Source organism: Rattus rattus, chromosome 8 (genome assembly GCF_011064425.1).
Source record: "Rattus rattus isolate New Zealand chromosome 8, Rrattus_CSIRO_v1, whole genome shotgun sequence".
In the NCBI taxonomy this organism is placed as follows: domain Eukaryota; kingdom Metazoa; phylum Chordata; class Mammalia; order Rodentia; family Muridae; genus Rattus; species Rattus rattus.
This window is the reverse complement of record NC_046161.1, coordinates 4460545-4480542: the sequence shown is the minus strand read 5'-3', so window position 1 is coordinate 4480542 and position 19998 is coordinate 4460545. Positions and strand designations below refer to the sequence as shown.

At 39.6% G+C, this 19998-nt stretch overlaps 1 protein-coding gene across 3 annotated transcripts in view; it reads left to right on the top strand.

Annotated features, from left to right (window-relative positions):
• Dync2h1 (dynein cytoplasmic 2 heavy chain 1) overlaps window positions 1-19998 on the top strand; it is a 198172-nt gene that overhangs the window by 162695 nt on the left and 15479 nt on the right. For all 3 annotated transcript variants that reach the window (XM_032911134.1, XM_032911135.1, XM_032911133.1), the window contains 4 exons: window positions 5507-5716; window positions 12115-12204; window positions 17613-17722; window positions 18780-18861. In XM_032911134.1, coding sequence (XP_032767025.1) covers window positions 5507-5716; window positions 12115-12204; window positions 17613-17722; window positions 18780-18861 — 492 coding nt within the window. The remainder of the gene's footprint in view (window positions 1-5506; window positions 5717-12114; window positions 12205-17612; window positions 17723-18779; window positions 18862-19998) is intronic.

Here is a 19998-nt window from a genome sequence, read left to right as displayed (position 1 = left end):
ATTTCTGACAGTGGCTAGACTGTCCTATAATCCTGTGTGTCAGGAGTGCTGTAGACCTGTTTTCCTGTTTTCTTTCAGCCAGTTATGGAAACAGAGTGTTCTGCTTTCGGGCGTGTAGTTTTTCCTATCTACAGGTCTTCAGCTGTTCCTGTGGGCCTGTGTCCTGAGTTCACCAGCAGGTCGCTTGGAGCAGGAAGTTTGGTCTTACATGTGGTCCCGTGGCTCAAGTTTGCTCGTGGGGTGTTGCTTATGAGCTCTCTGTGAGGGCAGCAACCAGGAAGACCTGCGCCGCCCTTTCTGGGAGCTTCCACGCACCAGGGTTCCAGATGGCATTTGGTGTTTTCCTCTGGAGTCAGAGATGTGGGCCGAGTGTAGACTCTTCTGGTTTCCCAGTCGTGTCTGCCTCTCTGAAGGTTTAGCTCTCCCTCCCACGAGATTTGGGTGCAGAGAACTGTTTATCTGGTCGGTCCCTTCAGGTTCCGGCTGTGTCTCAGACGAAGGGGACCTGCTGCTCCTGTGCCCTTATCTATGGGAACCCAGAGGCCGTATGAACCCCATTTTTTAATAGCGTTATTTGTCTCCTTGCAGTCTAACTTCTTGAATTCTTTGTATATTTTGGATATAAGCCCTATATCAGTTGTAGGATTGGTAAAAATCTTTTCCTAATCTGTTGGTTGCCATTTTGTCCTATCCACAGTGTCCTTTGCCTTACAGAAGCTTTGCAGTTTGCAGTTTGAGATCCCATTTGTCAATTCTTGATTTTAGAGCATAAACCATCGGTGTTTTATTCAGGAAATTTTCTCCAGTGCTCATGTGTTCGAGATTCTTCCCCACTTTTTCTTCTATTAGTTTGAGTGTATCTGGTTTGATGTGGAGGTCCTTGTTCCACTTGGACTTAAGCTTTGTACAGCCTGGTAAGCATGGATCAATCTGCATTCTTCTACATGTTGACCTCCAGTTGAACCAGCACCATTTGCTGAAAATGCTATCTTTTTTCCATTGGATGGTTTTGGCTCCTTTGTCAAAAATCAAGTCACCATAGATGTGTGGGTTCATTTCTGGGTCTTCAATTCTATTCTACTGCTCTGTCTGTCTGTCTCTGTACTAATCCTATGCAGTTTTTATCACTATCGGTCTGTAATACTGCTTGAGTTCAGGGATAGTGATTCCCCCAGAAGTCCTTTTATTGTTGAGGATAGTTTTAGCTATCCTGGGTTTTGTGTTATTCCAGATGAATTTGCAAATTGTTTTGTCTAACTCTCTGAAGAATTGGATTGGTATTTTGATGGGGATTGCATTGAATCAGTAGATCGCTTATGGTAGAATGGCCATTTTTACTATATTAATCCTGCCAATCCATGAGCATGGGAGATCTTTCCATCTTCTGAGATCTTCTTCAATTCTTATCATACAGATCTTTCACTTGCTTGGTTAAAGTCACACCGAGGTATTTTATATTATTTGAGACTATTATGAAGGGTGTCATTTCCCCAATTTCTTTCTCGACTTGTTTCTCTTTTGTGTAGAGGAAGGCTACTGATTTATTTGAGTTAATTTTATACCTGGCCACTTTGCTGAAGTTGTTTATTAGTTTAATAGTTCTCTGGTGGAACTTTTGGGATCACTTAAATATACTATCATATCATGTGCAAATAGTGATATTTTGACTTCTTCTTTTCCAATCTGTATCCCGTTGATCTCCTTTTTTGTTGTCTGATTGCTCTGGCTAGAACTTCAAGAACTATATTGAATAAGTAGGGAGAGAGTGGGCAGCCTTGTCTAGTCCCTGATTTTAGTGGGATTGCTTCAAGTTTCTCTCCATTTAGCTTAATGTTAGCTACTGGTTTGCTGTATATGGCTTTTACTATGTTTAGGTATGGGCCTTGAATTCCTATTCTTTCCAGGACTGTGTTGGCGCTCCTGCAGACTCTCTTCCAACTCTAGGCGTGGGCAGGAATCAAAGCGATCTGTCCCTGATTGCTTGTAGGTCCTTGCACCCAGTGGGCACAGTTGGCACTATTTGATTCCCTTTTGGGTCTGGACTGTGGTCAGAGGGTAGTCTCCTCTGACTTCTCAGGAGTATCCACACTTCTGAGGGTCCAGCTCTCTCCCCCACGGGATTTGAGTGCAGGAAGCTGTTTGGCAGGTTCAGTTTGGTCCTGGGAACAGACCAGAACCGCAGGTACTGTTGGCTTACTATTCCTATATCCCTGTGTCCAGAGGCAGTGTGCACTTTCCCCTTGGACCAGGGATGTGGGCAGAGGTGTGCAGTGGTGGCAGTTTGTCCTGCGGTCTCAGGATGTCTGCACTTTTGGGTGGTCCACTCTCTTGCCCACTGGATTTCTGAATTAGTCTTTTTAGAGGATAGCCAAGATTGCTCTTTGTATCATCATCATCACCATCTTCTTCTTCTTCTTCTTCTTCTTCTTCTTCTTCTTCTTCTTCTTCTTCTTCTTCTTCTTCTTCTTCTTCTTCTTCTTCTTCTTCTTCTTCTTCCCTCTTCTCCTTCTTCTTCTTCTTCCTCTTCTTCTTCTTCTTCCTCTTCTCCTTCTTCCTCCTCCTCTTCCTCCTTCTCCTCCTCCTCCTCCTTCTTCTCCTCCTCCTCCTCCTCCTTTTGGATGTTCTGTGTTGATGTGTTAAGTAATGAATTCTTGGTGGTATCAGGGGTTGGTATTCTAAAGAGAAAGGCCAGTTTGTCATCTTTGTTACTAAGACCTGTTTAAAAGAGACTTAATATCATATACTGCAGTGGTTACATACTCTTCTTAGATAAGATGAATTCAGTGAACTAATGGGACAGAGAGGTAATAAAGAGTGACTTGTGTTTTATAAAGGCCAAATTGATACATTGCAAAGAATAGATTCTATTAAGAAGCCAGTCAGAGCTTAAACTGAATTGTTATGTTGTGGGAACAATTTGCTGGGGGCTTTGTCAAAAGTTCTAGTTATGTGAGTGCAGAGTACACATCACCAGATACTCAGAGCTCTGATCCTCACAGAGGTGTTGTGGTAGCTAATGAAGGTCAGATTATAGGCTCACACATGTTTTCAACATTATTTATCTTTCTTTACAGCTTTGTGAACTTTTAGATTGTCATGCATGTTGTGATTGAAACCTTTTTATGGAAATTATATTATATATAGTGATACATTTTAACACTACATTTCATTGATTGTTACTCATACATTATTTTGCCAGTTTTGCAATGTCACATACACACTTACCTTATTTTTATCATTGTCTCTAGTATTTCCATAAAGAAAATTGCTAATACTAAGCTTGTAAAACAGTGATTTTTAAAAAGAGAACTGCTCTGCTCTCACATGACACGTGCGTACTGAGAGGTCAGATCATGTTTTACATTTTTATTTCATAAGAGCTTCAGCCTTGTAACTTTTACTACGTGGCTGATGGTAACAATCATTGAGAATTACTGACTTCCTGGCCAATTTACACCTTCTGCAATTTTAGCACTTCTATTATTCTCATTTAAATTATTAAAGTGACACAGGTATACATGAAACATGCTTCTTTGACTCTTTGAGTTTATTGTGAGCAAAATACATGGTGAGCATTTTTTCCCTGAACATGGGTTAAACCAGAAATGATGTTTTGTCTATACTGACAAATAGAGTTGTGTATATAATCAGAATTAAAGACTAAGTAGATTACTTTCTAAAGAATAAATTGATGTTAAATAGACTAATAATTGATAGTGATAAAATGATTAAAAGAAACAGTTTTTTCTAATATTCTTATACTTAGAAAATTCTTTTAAATTGATCATTTCTTTCTTTTTGACCATTGTCCAGTTTCTTTTTTGTGAAATATGTCTGAGCCCATGTCTAGAGTCCTCAAGACTAACAATATACCTAGGATATGACCCTGTTGGACAGAATCCTTTCTGCGTTGTCCTTGTAGTTTTCAGTGTGCTTTGCACAAGTTCTGGAGCTCAGCCAGCAAGCCAAGCAAGCAACTTGGTCCCAGCAAGTTCCCTAGTAAGTCAGTCCCAACCAAGTTCTATCCACTCCCCATCTCAGGAAACTTAAGTTATTCAAGTGACTTGCTTTCTGTTTGTAAGATTCCGTTTAGCAAATCAAAAAACATAGCAGGTATTTTGACTGGGTGGTTAAAATGTTTGAATATGTGGTTACCATTTTGGTAGACCTGGGAAGGATTCAGACTTGCGTCTTTGCTGGAGGAGGTGTGTCAGTGGAGACAGGATTTGAGATTTCGAAAAGACTTGGGTCATTCCCAGTAAGTTTTTTCTCTTTTTTTGCCTCATTGTGTTTCAAGATACAATCTCTCAGATACTGCTCCATCACCATGCCTGCCTGCCACCATCTTCCCCACCATGATGGTCATAGACTTTAACCCTCTGAAATTATAATTCCCAAATAACACCTTTCTTCTGTAAGTTGCATTGCTAGTGGTATCTTATCACAGCAATAGAAACATACATAACTAAGACACCAAGTATAAGTAATTGTTTTTGTGAGTGGTGGAGAGATGGACCAGCCAAAAAGTACAGGAGGAGTTCAGACACTATAGGAAATACCACCCTGAGCTAGCTAAGGAGGGAATGAGGACATAGAAACTTGGAGAAAGGCTATTAAGTTAATCAGACCCTTCCCCTTCAGGAAGAACTGTTGTCTAAGGGCTAATGGATATTTTAGCTGATGCCCAGGGTGCCAAGTAAACTTTTCACTGGAGCCTGATGCTATGCATCTGCATAAGAAAAAATACCACTGTAAAGGGAACTTTCACCTTTATGTGTATTCCTTGATTCTTCTATGCTGATACATTTGTGCATAGCTTGAATACATTTTTAAAAGGTGAGAAAGAGTAGTCAACTAACAAAAATGATGTGTATTAGCTCCAGGCTCACTACTGTGTGTCACTTCTCAGGAAACTCTCACTTGGGCATATATACTTGCCTTCTGTTTCCATTCTTCAGCACTTCCAACTTCAATTATTACTTACCACATACTTGTCTTGGCACTCACTACTCAAGTTATAGAGCTCGATTTTAGCTAGGGAAAAAAACAAAATTATGACTGCTTTTGTTTTTTTGAATAATTATATTTTCAGTAATTTGGTAAAACCAATAAATTGATGTGAAAGGAATAGTTGTTGCCAAGTGTAAAAGGGTCAGCTTTGCAAGCCATATTTGTCCCCAAGTCTTGGTATAGTAAATTGGAACACCAGGGTAGCCAACTGTTCTGTGAGGTAAGTTGCTTTGACTTAGAGGGTTCCCCTTCTCTATGCCTTCTTCATACACTGACTATTGGTCCTTGGTGAATTCTCTTTTGCTATTCTGTTTCTACCTCATGTACCACTGATAATTGGTAAAGTCCAGAAACCTCTATTTGTAGATTCTGTTCTTCATTCATAAAATCCAGTATTCAGAATCATGAACTTATAGGTGATTTTTGACCTCTTATATATTTTGGATTGTCATTGATGTTACTCCTTATTAACTGTGACATGACCTTGTTCTTCTAGAATTCAAACCTAATTCATCAAAAAGTATCACCTCCTAATGATCGACAAGGATCTCCGATATTATCATTCATCATTCTTGAGCAGTTCAATGCCATCCGCTTGGTTCAAAGTGTTCATCAGTCGCTTGCTGCCCTCAGCAAAGTCATCAGGGGAACTACTTTGCTGAGTTCAGAAGTACAAAAGCTGGCAAGTGCTTTATTAAACCAGAAGGTAAGCCAAATCATAGAACTCTGATTTCCCATGATCTCTTTTTGTGAAATGTGTTTACCAGGGACCCTGTAGTTAATAGTAACAGAAAACAAAAGATGAGCTGTGAAAGCTATGTATAATGCATTCATTGAAAAACTGACAGTGAGTCCAGTGACAGCATTAAGTCAGGTGGATGCAAGTTTATTTTTTTTTTTTCTTTTTTCTTTTTTTTTGGAGCTGGGGACCGAACCCAGGGCCTTGCGCTTGCTAGGCAAGTGCTCTACCGCTGAGCTAAATCTCCAACCCTGGATGCAAGTTTATGATTCTCTAGGATCTCTGCCTACGTTCTCCTCTACGGCCATCTCTTCAGAACATATGTAATAAAATCCATGTTTATTTCACTTTGGGACAAGTTTTGTATAATTTGTCAGTAATCTACCAGACCAAATTTTTGACCCTCTAAGCTCAAAGTTCGTAGCAACTTAAACAAAAGTCTGGGCATCTCCTTAGCTTCAAGCCAGTTGGGTTGTGAGTGTCCCTATACCCAAACCCTTCTGCAGGCAGGCAGGTGGCGCTTTCAGGTCAACAAGGGCCTCAGCCAAATGCTTGTGAGGAGCTCAGTATGAATGGCGAAGCCAAGAGAAAGATGACTCTAGTGAAACACCAGGATATAGCCATCTGAAAAAGAGCGGTCAGCACTTGTCTCACTAAGTAACTAGACCACTTTAGAAAAAAATAAAACCCATGTAGTTCACATCAGTTATACAGAAACAAGGAGGGGGGGTAATATCCTCAGTAGTTGTCATGTTTATTTAGGATCCTAATTGCTTTTCCATATGTGGATGTCCAGGCCTTCCCCAAGACTTGGGGGTTTTCCTCCTTTGTTATCATTGGATAGGTTTCTGTTGATTTGTATCTCTTAAATTTGCATTCTTGTGTGGTCTCCTTGTTGAAACAATTGATCTTTATTATTTCTGTCTAATATATGTGTCTCAATTTTGTCTTCAGTTCCTGACATTCTTCCCTGGAAGTTGGCTAGATCTTGACTCTGAGTCTTGCCAGGTTTTTTTTTTTTTCTTTGTTGAGCTTTTCACTTTTGAGGTTGCTATTCTTTTCATCCGTCAGAATCTCAATCTTTTTGTTTATTTGTTTGCTTTTCTGAACATCTCATCTAAATACCTTGCTTTCCCATCCAGATATCAAGTGGACTTCTGTCCTTTGAATCCTTTGAAAATCCTCTTTGAGGTCACCAAGTAGTTTTAAAATTAAACCTTTACATTCTTAGTCTAGTGTTATTTGAATTCTTTCAGGTTTTATTTGGTCCAGTTAGTGAGTTGTATGAGGTTTTGAGGGCACCATCGTGACTTACATATACATATATATATATATAGTGTGTGTGTGTGTATATAGTGTGTTTATGTATATACATGTATATGTATACATCTATGTGTATATATATGCATGTGTATGTATATATGTGTGTGTATGTATATTGTTTCTGTGGTACAATTTGCCTCTATTGTGTTTGATTTGTCTTCCTGTCTTATGTGAGGATCTAGTCAGTAGTCAGCCTGCTCTGAGTCTTGGAAGAGAGAAGCACAGAAATAGTCAGAATTCAAAACCAGGTCATATATTCAAGCATGTTAAAAACAATCTGTAGGTATCAACGCTAACATTAATAAGGATAGAAAAGAGCAAGACGCTTATAGAATGAGCTAGGAGTTAGCATTACAGGTAAATGGCTTGATAAGTAATTGAAGGAAAGGGAATTCTCAAAGGAAGAAAACTAAGTATGAAAACATACAAACTGTGTGGGATGAAGGCTTACAAGATAATAATGGAAGATCATCCAATAAACTAAATGCAGCAGACACAGCCCAGTCAGAAGGAGATGCAAAGAACCAGCAAAGATCGAGTGTCACTTAAGCCAAGGGACAGACATGTCCCGCTGATGTGTACTGCGTCTGCATGAGAGAGGAGGTGTACATTCCTCCTGGAGACCCAGTCTTGTTAGAGCGGAGGGTATTTGCAGGCTCAGCCCTGCCCTGCCCTGCCTTTGCCATTGAAATGCCTGTTGAGCCCTGCAGTGTTTACTGTAGCCAGGCTTGGCAGTAAGGCAAGGGAGTAAGGCAGGAACATTTCAGACCAGCTGAGCCTGAAGATACCTAAGGGCTGGTGCTTCTCTTGAGAGCACTTGACAGAGCTCATGGCCCAAGAAACACGGAGCATGTGACCTTTCTCCCAAGTTTCTCTGGGTCTCTGAGAGAGCAGAAAGCCCAAGGCCTTAAGTTTATGCCTTGGCCACTCTGCTCTGGCTAGCTCAGCCTCTTAGGCATCGTTTCTCTCATTCTTCTCAGAGGTGGGTCTGCAGACCCATCTGGAAATACCATTTGCTTCCCATAGATTCAGTTCTTCTCTTCCCACCAAAGGACAAATCCACAAATCTAAGTCACTCTCAGTTTCCTGAGCCCACACTGATTCTCAGAGTGGTCACTTGTTTAGCCAGTTGATACAGGGAGACCTTAGATACTTAGAACAATTCTTTCTATTTCTGTCTTCTTTCTTTTCTCCCCAGTTAAGTGGACTAACTGTAAGATCCCTGTTTTTATGATTCTCTGTCAAAGCAGCAATGAGAGCCATCAAGTGCTTGGGACCCTATGCTATGGACGTTCTACGCTTGGAACGTACTGTACAGCATTCAGAATTTATTCTGGTATTGCTTTTGTAAAGTGACGCAGACAATATACATATGCAGGGAGCTGGGACATTTGCTTTTCTTTTATTCAAAGTGTTTTGAGGGACATATACATTCCTTTCCAGATGTTTTTGCTGAGTACCATGTTAGACTTCTCTGGCTTCCCAATCCCAAGTTCAGACTGCCTAGCGGTCACGTGATTCCTGTCACAGGGTGTTTGCACATCACCTCTCTCCCTGCAGCTACTCCTCTGATGTCCTCTTTCAGATTCTTGGAGCTTCAGGAAAGTTCTGAATGCTTATATTTGCACATGCGTGTATGTGTATGCACACACATCCTACTCAGGCTGCAGCACACTCACACATGCACACATGGACTGCTTCCTTTGCCTCTACTAACCATTTTGGAGACACATGGCATAATCAACTGAAAAAATGAATGAGTAACTCTAAATCGTTTTCTATGATGACAATCTCACATTCTTCTTTTAGATAACTTTTGAAGATGAAGCTTCTAAGGGTTTAATTATATGAAACCTTTTTCTTGATTAGGACTTATGTTTTATAAATGGCTCACAAATTTTAATTCTTGATAACATCATTGCATTTTTCCCTCAGCTGTTAATGAATGTTCAGTGTTTGTTCATTTGACATAGCAATAGTCATAGCAAATGAACCAGATGGCTAAATTCTTCATTACAATATGGGATGCAGATATCATGTATAATTGAATATCCTGTATTAGACTTTGATAGCTCTTCTGGTAAAGTGGTTAGCATAGAAACATGAGAACCTAAGTTCAGCATGAGAACCCAAGTCCATATGAAAAGCCAGAGGCAGCAGCACACATCTGTAACTCCTGTACTAAGAGCAGATGGAGACCAGAGCACCACTGCAGCACACCAGCAGCCATTTCAGCTGGGTGATGAGCTCCGTGTGCAGTGTAGAGAACAACAGACAGACACCCAGCCCCTGTCAGAGACACACAAACACACAAACACTCAACTATAGTCTTGGGGCGGGCATATATCACTACACTTATGTTTCATTATTTACTTGAGAATGGACTTGATAAAAAACCTTTCAAAACTATGTTTTACAAAGCACAATTAAATTGTGTGATTGGACATAGCTCTGTGGTGTTTGAAATTCAAGTGAGAATAGGCCAGTTTTGACCAAGACAAAAATGTTAAGTTTTAAAAAAATTAAAATATATACTATCCCATGTATTTCAAAATAAAAGTTAATTTTATTACATTTAAATGTTGCAATTTCTGTGCTCTGTGATATTACTTAGTATACTTGAGAATAGCACTTGATCTTTTCACCAGTACCTGGGATAATTTGAGCAGGAACTGTCCTGCCCAGGATTAGGACTTACAAGTTTATTTGACAGTTACTGGTGACACCTAAAGCTTTGTTGCTTTTATTTTATAAGAAGACACATTAATGAATAAATCATTATTACTACTATTCCCTGTTACATATTAGAACAGATTCTAAATCAACTTTAAAGATATAATTAAGTCAACATGAAACCAACAAATTTCTTCATCATTCATGCTAAATAGTCATGAGTGTATCGTTTTATTAGAAATTAGTAGATTACATTGCTCTTTTAAAATCATTTTAATTGAGTTCTTTATAGAAACAGTTTTTCAGATTATCCTAACATGCTGGTTGGTGACACTAAGTGCCTTTACAATCACTATCCCTCAGTCCCCATAATGTAGCTCCATGGACATGCAATGCACAAGGGCCAGTGACTCTGGGTCATCCTACAGCAGGAGGATAGTGGGCAGAGCTGACAAAGGGTTGTGCACCACAGTGGTGCAGCATGGGAATTCACGAAGGAATCTCACTCCCTGTCTCCCTCACTTGCCTCACTTTCCCAGTGCATGGTCTGCAGGTACAGTGGAATAACTAAACACAGGTTTACAGTGTGTAGTGGTCAGATCCGTGGAGTTCCTGTACATCTCCTTATACACTGTGTCTAGAAACCTTCAAGCTCTTGTCTGTCTTTAGAATCTATACCCAGGAATAGAGCACAACAGTGCTAGGTAGAGTAAGGAGAGGAGAGGAGACCATGGAGTTACATTATGGGGACTGAGGGGCAGTGGAGGTTACATTGTGGGGACTGAGGGGACAGTAGAGGTCACATTGTGGGGACTGAGGGGACAGTAAAGGTCACATTGTGGAGACTGAGGGGCAGTGGAGGTCACATTGTGGGGACTGAGGGGACAGTAGAGGGGTTTCACATAGCTAAGCAGTTCAGTTGGCCTTTGTTTACTGGGAAGTATTTGATTATTATCACCACCAACATCAGCATCACTGTCATCACCACCAACATCAGCATCACTGTCATCACCACCAACATCAGCATCACTGTCATCACCATAATCATCGCCATCAACATCACCATCATTGCTACTGCTGCTCATTCAGTCTGGTTAGTTATTTCTGGTTTGTTGATGTTTTCTGTCAATGAGTTTCAAAAGGTCTCATTAGATTTGTGTGTGTGTGTGTGTGTGTGTGTGTGTGTGTGTGTGTGTGTGTGTGTTGATGGAGGTCAAAGGTCACCTTCAGAAGTAGATATATTTTTTACTTCCAGTATATGGGACTCAGGACCTCAGGTTTAACACCCACTGAAACATTTCACAAGCTCCAGGTTTAAGAGGCTCAAGAATGGAAACTTCTTTATAGGATGGATAGTTTGTTTGTTTGCACATTCTCATGAATATTAACACTCTCGAATATAGTCACATTCTTGTGATATCAGTAGTCTCCTTTATCACCTCTGACTTTTAGTCTTTTGTTCGTTAGTTAAGCTATTGAAACCTTTGTCATTTGCTTTTCAAAGTGTAAGCTGTTTGATGTTGACCATTAATAACTTCTGTCCTGTGTCATGTGTTTCAACTGTGATTTGTTTTATTTCGTCTTTCCTTGTTTTGGACTTGGTTGGTTTTTCTCATGCCTTCATATACATCTTCAGGCTGAAATTTAAACATGTTTAAACCTGACCTGTTTTCATCCTTCTCCCAGCTCTTAGTTCTCAGAATGCTTAGATTCCTCCAAAGTATTTTATGTCTTCTAAGTTCCCTTTCTACTCTTGCGTTTGGATATTCCACGTCTCTAGTTTTCTGTACATGCAATTGATGATTGATACAAACTACCATGCAGTATTCTCTCGCTTACATGACTGAGGATCATATGCTGTTACTACACTTAAAATCATACAAAGTTTGTTGTATATTTATTAAATATATTGAAAATTCAGAAAACCCTCACACAAGTGTTGTAGTATACTTACATGTACTTGCTGAGTACTTGTAAAGACCAGACGTGTGTGTTAGTGCAAACTCACAGTAGGCCGTCTAGTAGAAAGATTCGGATACACAATTCAGTTAACCTGTTCTTGCACAGTCTACCTGGAGTACCTTTATGGGCAAAATCTGTGTGCTATCTAGCTTTAAAAAATTCTGTAGGGACCAAACCCCTTTTTATCTTTTATCTTTAACAATTTTTAAATGAATTTAAATTTTTACTTTGATTTCATACTGTACCCAAATCTCATGCCAAGAAAACATGGCTGGCCAGTTTCACAGAGAGCAAGTATGCCTTAAGACATTTTCCATGAAATGATCCCATTTTAACTCAGACGGCCTTCCCTCCACACTGATGCTGGCAGTCTGTATGTAAGCTCACTGTTCTCTTTTACACTGCAGTGTCCTCTCACATGGCAGAGCAAGTGGGAAGGCCCCGAGGATCCCCTCCAGTACCTGCGCGGTCTCGTAGCACGAACACTTGCAATTCAGGTGAGAAAGGACTGTTCTGCAGCTAAGTGTGTGGCTCTGACTATGGTACATAGATTTGCCTATATCCTTAGTAGTGGGAATCATGGTAATTTTCATCTTTGTGTCATTTCAAATGTTCATATCACACTCTTCAAAATGTCTGCTGTCCATGGTTTTTGTTGTTTTATTTTGAAAACCATTGCTAATGTGGAGAAAACTCTACAGTTGTCCATCTGGATTGCACAGATAGTCTAAGGCAGGACTGAGATCTAATTGCTGTAAGGAGTGTTCCTCCTGTGGGGAAAATACTTAATTTCCAATTGATGACTTTTACCCACAGCCAACCAGGTAGGTACCCTAGAAAAATAAACCAAGTTAAGGGGTGAACAACAGTGAACAACAATGTCCTGTTTAATTGCTTGGGTGGGACAAGTTAGTGGTACATGCGGGACCCTGTGCATGCTTTTGCATTCTTGCTACTTTCTCTGCAGCTTGAATCTGCTTCACAAATGCCTGTCTTTATTGGTTTTTGTTACATAGTCTTGTGGTGGCCCACATTTGCCACAAATCCTCCTGCTTCAGCCTCTCCTTGCAGCAGACATCTGCTATATTAATGTCTGCTGTACAATAACTCAGTCTGCATTTTAATATAGCATTCTTGATGCAGCTTTGGTCATCTCCATAATGACTCATTTATCTAACTCTTGTCACTTCCACAGCACATGCACATTGTCCCTGACAGCAGTCACAGCCACTGCACAGAGAAACCCAGGCCATGAGTCATAGGTACTTGAAAATGCCTGTCCTTTCCTCTCACCTACAGATAGGTTTGTCTGAGATGATTCTGGCCAGTTTTCATGCTAATCTAGGAGATGTTGGCCTGTGGCTGTTGACTCACCCAGTACCCATGTGGCCCATTCCCATCCAGCTGTGTGGGATGCTGAGCATCTTCCTACAAAGGGGATTTCTCTTCAGGATTGGGAACCATCTGAATTTGTGTGTGTGTGTGTGTGTGTGTGTGTGTGTGTGTGTGTGTGTGTGTGTGTGTGTGTGTGTGTGTGTGTGTGTTGTAACCAATCCTTTATTGTGGAATTATTCAAGAAAACATGCTGGAATGAAAATGACATTTGATTGATAGAGAGAACCATACAGAGACACTGACTGACTCTCTCCATCTGCTCTGCAGGTTGCTGGACATGATCTGTGGATAAGTGGTTTGGGAATGGGAAGAGGGGAGGGAGAGAGAGGAAAGAAGGGAGAAAGGAGAGAAGGAGAGAAGGAGGAGTCTACAGTGGTCTTTAAACGTGTAGGAATGCTCACAGGTCTGTATGTGCTAGTTGCCGACTGGGATAGCCACTCAGACTGTGTAGTTAGTGTTACTGGCTTTACTTACTTCTTATAAGGACAGAGCTTTTTTGCTTCAAAAAGTGTTCAAATAACCTTAATTGTCCTCTGCTGTTGTGATATTTTTGTGGATACTGAAATTAATTTTTGAAAATAATTTTACATAAACTGTAAATTTGAGCATGATTGCTTATCCATAGCATGACTTTTCAGCCATAGAGTGTTGAATACTAGCCATCAAACTGAATACTTTGCCTCTGTATGACTGTCTTTAAAACTGTAGTAGAATCGCTGACTCAAGATAAAACCTTTTGAACTTAATCATGCTTTCTTTCCAACCAACAAACACTTCTCACTACTACTACTACTTGGGTTTTTGTTTTGTTTTGCTTTGTGTTTTGTTTTGGTTTTAATGTTTTTTTTAACTAGCCTAGTATTTTCTTCACTTGTAAATATACAAAGTTTCACTCATCCCTGAAGTGATCTTTACTGTCTACGATTTCAGTTAATTTTGTGGTTGTCTTCTGTGTTTCATATCCAGAGTAGCTTGTGGTGGTAAGAAAACAATACAGCCCCTGGTTGAATAAAGGAACATAGACCTGAGTAGGCAGGCAGGATCAGGGTTTATCTGTAGGAATCACTGACAGTGGAAGCTTATAACTTCTTATGAAAATGTGTCATTTTACAAATGCTTTAGACTGAATACAGTTTGAGCAAAGACCTAGCCATAGTCTCAGATGGTGCCACTTGCTTTATGGAACATTTTGCTTCACAATGTTTCACTTATTTTTGGTCTCAATGACTATTCTTTGTGGTCCTGTTCAGAAAATCCTTTCCTGTGCTTTCCTATCTATCAGATTTAGGGATTCTGGTTTTCTGTTGAGGTCCTTGTTCCATTTGGAGCAGAGCAATTTCATTCTTCTGTGTGTAGCACTAGGTCCCTAGGCACATGTCATGTCTGGAGAGTTGGTGATGGGGGGCTGGCTGGGATCTGGAGAATCCCAAAGGGAGGGAGCAAGCGTGTGCTGAGGTGGCTGTCCCTGACAAGCAGAGTGTAGCAGAGGCTGAGAGGAGCAGCTGGGTACTGACCAGGATTGCCAAACCAAATTCGGTGGCTAGAAAGTCCCTGTGGGCCTTGGCCATGTGCCTTTAATTTTGTTAATGATCGTGTAATCTGACTTCTGTTGCGTTGAAGTCTCATTTTAATATGTCAAAAAGGTGCAGAGAATTTCTGCAGAATTTGACAAAGTAGGGTGTGTCTAACCTATATAAAAATGATATTTGGTTGTATTACACCTGAACTATTCATATTCATGGGGAAACAGTCCAATTCTATATAGACAATTCATAAAAATAGAATTTTGGTAAGACAGTACATGTCATTTTCTGCTTTTTATCTTTGTGTCAGTTATTTGGTATCCCAACTCCCCTATCTTATAAGCATCTGTCATAGAGTAAATGCTTTTAATAGAATGAGTATAATTTGAATTCATAAACCATCGTTTAGGCATCGTTAGGGCAGTATTTACTGCTCTAGTTGATGATTAGACCTGGGAAAACCTTAAAATGAGCAGAATAAAGTGATTATGCGATAGTCAACTTTATTCAGAGATCAGTTTACTCCGAGGGTTATGAAGAGTCACATGGGCAAAGTGTACGATCACAAGGGCAAGCTACGGTGGAAAAACATGTTTTTCCATGGAGACATATAAACAAATCAATATGCAGTTATGTTGAATAATCTGAAGTAAACTCACTCTTACCCACTACACCTGGGAGGGGCACAAAATCCCATTCTAAGAACAATCTTGTGTTTTTGAAGAAACTGAGGTCACAAGGCTCTTGTTTTGTTTTCTTGGAATTTTCTCACAAGTACTCAGAATTCCCAATTCATGACTCAGTTCTTGGACCATGTTCCTACATTGTAGTATTTTGAAATCTTTTCATATCACTTTGGAAAGTCGCTTCATATATGGTATAGTAAGAAATTATATTTGACCGTCTCCAGGATTTGTTGTGGCCTAACCCAGGAGTTGTCCTGACTGCTATTCTGAGATTATGTGCATGTGTGATGTTTAAGAAATTGCCTGGCCCATTTGTCAGGCCAACCTGTTAGCTGTTAACTCACCTGTTAGCTGTTAACTATATTTCTTACACATTATTTAAGTAACTAGAGATGTGAAGATTCATGATCGTAGATAAGACTGCAGGTATCAGGTCTTTTTGGAAACCCATCTGGCAGTGGCCATAGCCAGTGGAATGTATGAAGGAGAGTCTTTGACTAAGAAGTTTTTGTGATTCTGTTGACTGAAGTTTTGTTGTGACCCCAGGGTGTCTGTATACATTTCTTTAAAAATACTGGCACCTAATTCTTTATTTCCATGGTCATAAATTGATGTAAGTATAATTTAAATGTGGGAAAAAGGCAATTCTTCTATCACTATAAGATTTGCTAATCAGTTATTATAACCTTTAGAAGAAGCTTTGTTCCATAAGCCTTATCTACCAGCACCCATATATTAATCTAGCTTTATGCTAAGTAGACTAGCAAGTCTTTATTTTTTCCATGGACTAACAACATTTCTACCAAAGAAATGTTTCCTCCTTGACTAATTATCTTAATCTAAACTTAATGAAGTAAAAATCTGATTATCAGCTATTATTTATTCTTTAATTAGTTTGAGCATATATAAACCCACATCTGATAACAACCCTTAGGGTATTAGAATTTAAAATTAATTTTATAGTATTAATATAGTATAATTGTAAATATTTTTATTAAATGATTCATTAAAAGAATAACTTCTTGACTGTTGAGTTAATAATACAGTCAAATGTTCTACCACTGAACTATACCTCCTGTTTTCTGCTAACCACGAAAGGCAAGCAGATGAGATTGCATATAGCATTATTGTAAAACATGATAGCAGAGAGGGAGATTCACAGTTGTTTATAAGAGCCTCATCTTAAGTCTTATTAAAAAGTCAACACATGTCTACTACAGGGCTTTAGACACATCTGTATCATAAGACTTTTTACTAGTCCAGTACACGAGACTAGTATGCAGATGCGGAGACTGGAGTCTAGTTATAATAATAATAATAATAATAATAATAATAATAATAATAATAATAATTCTTTCATCCTGGCTGAGCTGCAGAGGTATGAAATGGGCTGTTATAGAACACTAAGCGCATTGCTTTCTGTTAATGTAGCACGAATGATTTTCTTAGACTGTTTATAAAGCATGTAAGACGAATTACTGAGGAAATGCCTTCTTTGAGCAGTTACTAGCTGATATTCCTGTGTTCTACCTCTGTGCACCAGTTGAAGTGATAGATTGCTTCAGAAAGTACGAGGAAGCCACCTTTTAGCATTAGGAATGGCAGAAATCTTAGCAGAAAAAAATCACCAGGATGCCTGAGTTTATTTTTTGGCTTTAACGGCTGCAGTGTAACCTAAGGCAAGACCTTTAACCTCCTTGTGTCTTTAAGACACAAGGGTCTAACTTGCATGTGGTGGTACACGTACAGTTGGTTAATGTAAGCGTGCAGTTGCTGTTGCACAGGACTGTGATGCATTTGTTCCAAGTGACAATTTTTGAGTTTTTAATCAAACATACTGTATGTTGACATATGACAGCAGCAGAACTGATCTGTGAAGTAGAAAGGGTAAAGAGACCACTTTACAACCTTTTGGAGAGACTCATTTCTTCTTGGCCATTGGCCAGTGTGTTGCTGAGAGGAAAGGGTCCTCAGGACTCAGGATTTGCAATTGTGCATCCAGTTTACATGAGCAAACATCACTATTTGCTGGAGAGGGACCAACCCCAACTGCCACACACAACCTGAACTATCTCACTTTAATTTTTATTGTGAATAGATTTGTACAATGAAAAGGTTTTACAAGGAAGCTTCCTTATGCTGGGTAGATTGCTACATCAAGCTTTCGCAAGGCAGAGTGAAATGCTCATTTTTTTTTTTTAGACACTTTCAAAACAATTGGAAAATGACTGTAAGGCAGTCTGGTTAAAATGGCTCATGCATAACTGTGTATTCTATGTGTTTCCCTCCCTTCTTCCTCAGAGTTGGGTAGAGAAAGCTGAGAAGCAAGCTCTTCTCACGGATACGCTTGACCTGTCTGAGCTCTTCCATCCCGACACATTCCTCAATGCTCTTCGCCAGGAAACGGCAAGGTAGTCAGAGTGAATACTCTTTCCCCTCGGGGTCATCATGTTTTGTTTCTTCATCTCTAGTCACATTGTCTTGATTGACCAGAGTAAATTTATTTGCGAATCCTCTATAGGTTTACTATTCCCCCAGCAGCTGGCCTGTAACAGCAGACAGTTTTTATTTTTGATATCATTGTTTTATTAAACTTTGAAAAAAATTAATTCCTGGGTTTGGTCATTTTTTTAAATAGCGATTTGCAATATCCAAAATAGTAGCCAGTGCTCTATTTAAACATAAGCTATATAAACTAAAGGATTTCCTTTCTTAGGCACATTAGCCAAGCTCACTGCGTTCGATAACCACAGGTGGCTGAAGAATACCAACCTCAACACTAAAACACTTTACACAATGTCTTAGGAGGCTGCTCTGGATAAGTCTTGTGCTGAACAGAGATGATATTTATGTCCAAGCTGGTTTTTGTGCCAGTGTCAGATTACTGCATCTATATAGGCACTGTGTGTAACAAGGCAGACATAAGAATGTTTTCTAAAATATTCTGAGGAAGAAACAGAAGTTTAGTTCTAGGGCCTGGTGTTATCTTTACTCAGAACATTTTTTGCTCATTCAGTATAAACTTAATGAATATCTTTATGTGCTAAAATCTGAAGGCTATGATAATAACAACAACAATAGCAGTAGTAGTAGTAGTAGTAGTAGTAGTAGTAGTAGTAGTAGTAACAATAATAATACTAGTAATGTATAGTATGTCAAAAGCCCTCCTTTGAGATTTATAATTGCAAAGGAACACTGACGTTTAAGCAACTAATGTTAAAAGTCTTAGGTATTATTCTGAATTTGGTAGCTCCTATTTGCACATTGTAAATATTTGTATTTAAAATAAGTCATTGGAAAGATATGGATTGCTGGTTTATTTCCTAAGAACATTCTTTTATGGCATTAGGTTTGGTTCTAGAGATTGCAGATGGGGCTTTATGCCCACTGAGCACATATTCTATTGCTACACCTGTGTATGTGCAACAGACAGTTATTTATCACGACGTTTTCTGCTTGCTTTTGTAGGGCAACAGGCTGCTCTGTGGATAGCCTTAAATTTGTAGCATCCTGGAAAGGCCGACTTCAAGAAGCAAAGCTGCAGATTAAGGTACTGACTTGGGGTATTTAAATTTAAACTGCATCGCTAAGGTAAAATACACATTTCTAACTCATAGGCACCTATCCTTGTAAGATCAACAGAGCTCAACCATCGATTACAGTTAATTATGAAAGATTAACATGAAAGACCTTATAATAGGACATACGTGATCTAATATAAAGTTGTAAGTATATTTAAAAGTAAAATCCAGTATGCGTTATTTTTAATTGTACTTTTAAATTATGATCACACAAAATGGAAGTTCTCAAGAGTGCCTCTACCTAGTGTAACATCTCTACCTAGGTCAGGTCCACTCACAGGTCAGTGTTGACCTCACTTAGGTAGGGTTTCATTGATGGGAAGAGACACCATGACCGAAGCAAGGCAACTCTTACAAAGGACAGCATTTAATTGGAACTGGCTTACAGTTTCAGAGGTTCAGTACATTATCAACATGGTAGGAAGCATGGCATTATGCAGGCAGACTTGTTGATGGAGGAGCTGAGAGTTCTACATCTTGATCCTAAGGTAGCCAAGAAGAGACTTCCTTCTTCAGGCAGCCAGGAAGAGGGTCTGGTTCCATACTGAGCGGAGCTTCAGCACTAGGAGACCTCAAAGCCCATATTTCCTCTAACAAGGCCACACTTCCTAATAGTGCCACTCTCCAAGAGCCAAGCATTTAAATACATGAATTTATAGGGCCAAACTTATTCAAACCACTACACCCCCTATCCCCAGCGACTGCTGACTGTGCCCTAATTCACTTCAGTCCTCCTCTGTGTAACATCTCATGCTCCTGAAGACTTTCTTTACCATACAGTATCAGTATAGCATTGTTAAACATCTGATTACCAATGACAGGCCAAAGCAAGTAACTGGCTGAGCCTAAGTTCAAGCACTGGAGAAGAAATCAACTCCTGATGGGAGCAGCTTTAGTATTATCCGTACTAGGCAGTGGCAACTGAGCCAGTAGGCTGCCGCTGTCTGAAAGACCGGTAGAAGGTAGCAATAATATGCCATATCCAACACGGTCCCAGTCCTGCAGAGAAACAAGTACACAGCATTGTCACCTACGAACTGCACCCAAGAACTGCTCAGTCAAGGAGTAGAATAGTAAGTGTGTGTATGTGTGTGTGTCTGTGTGTG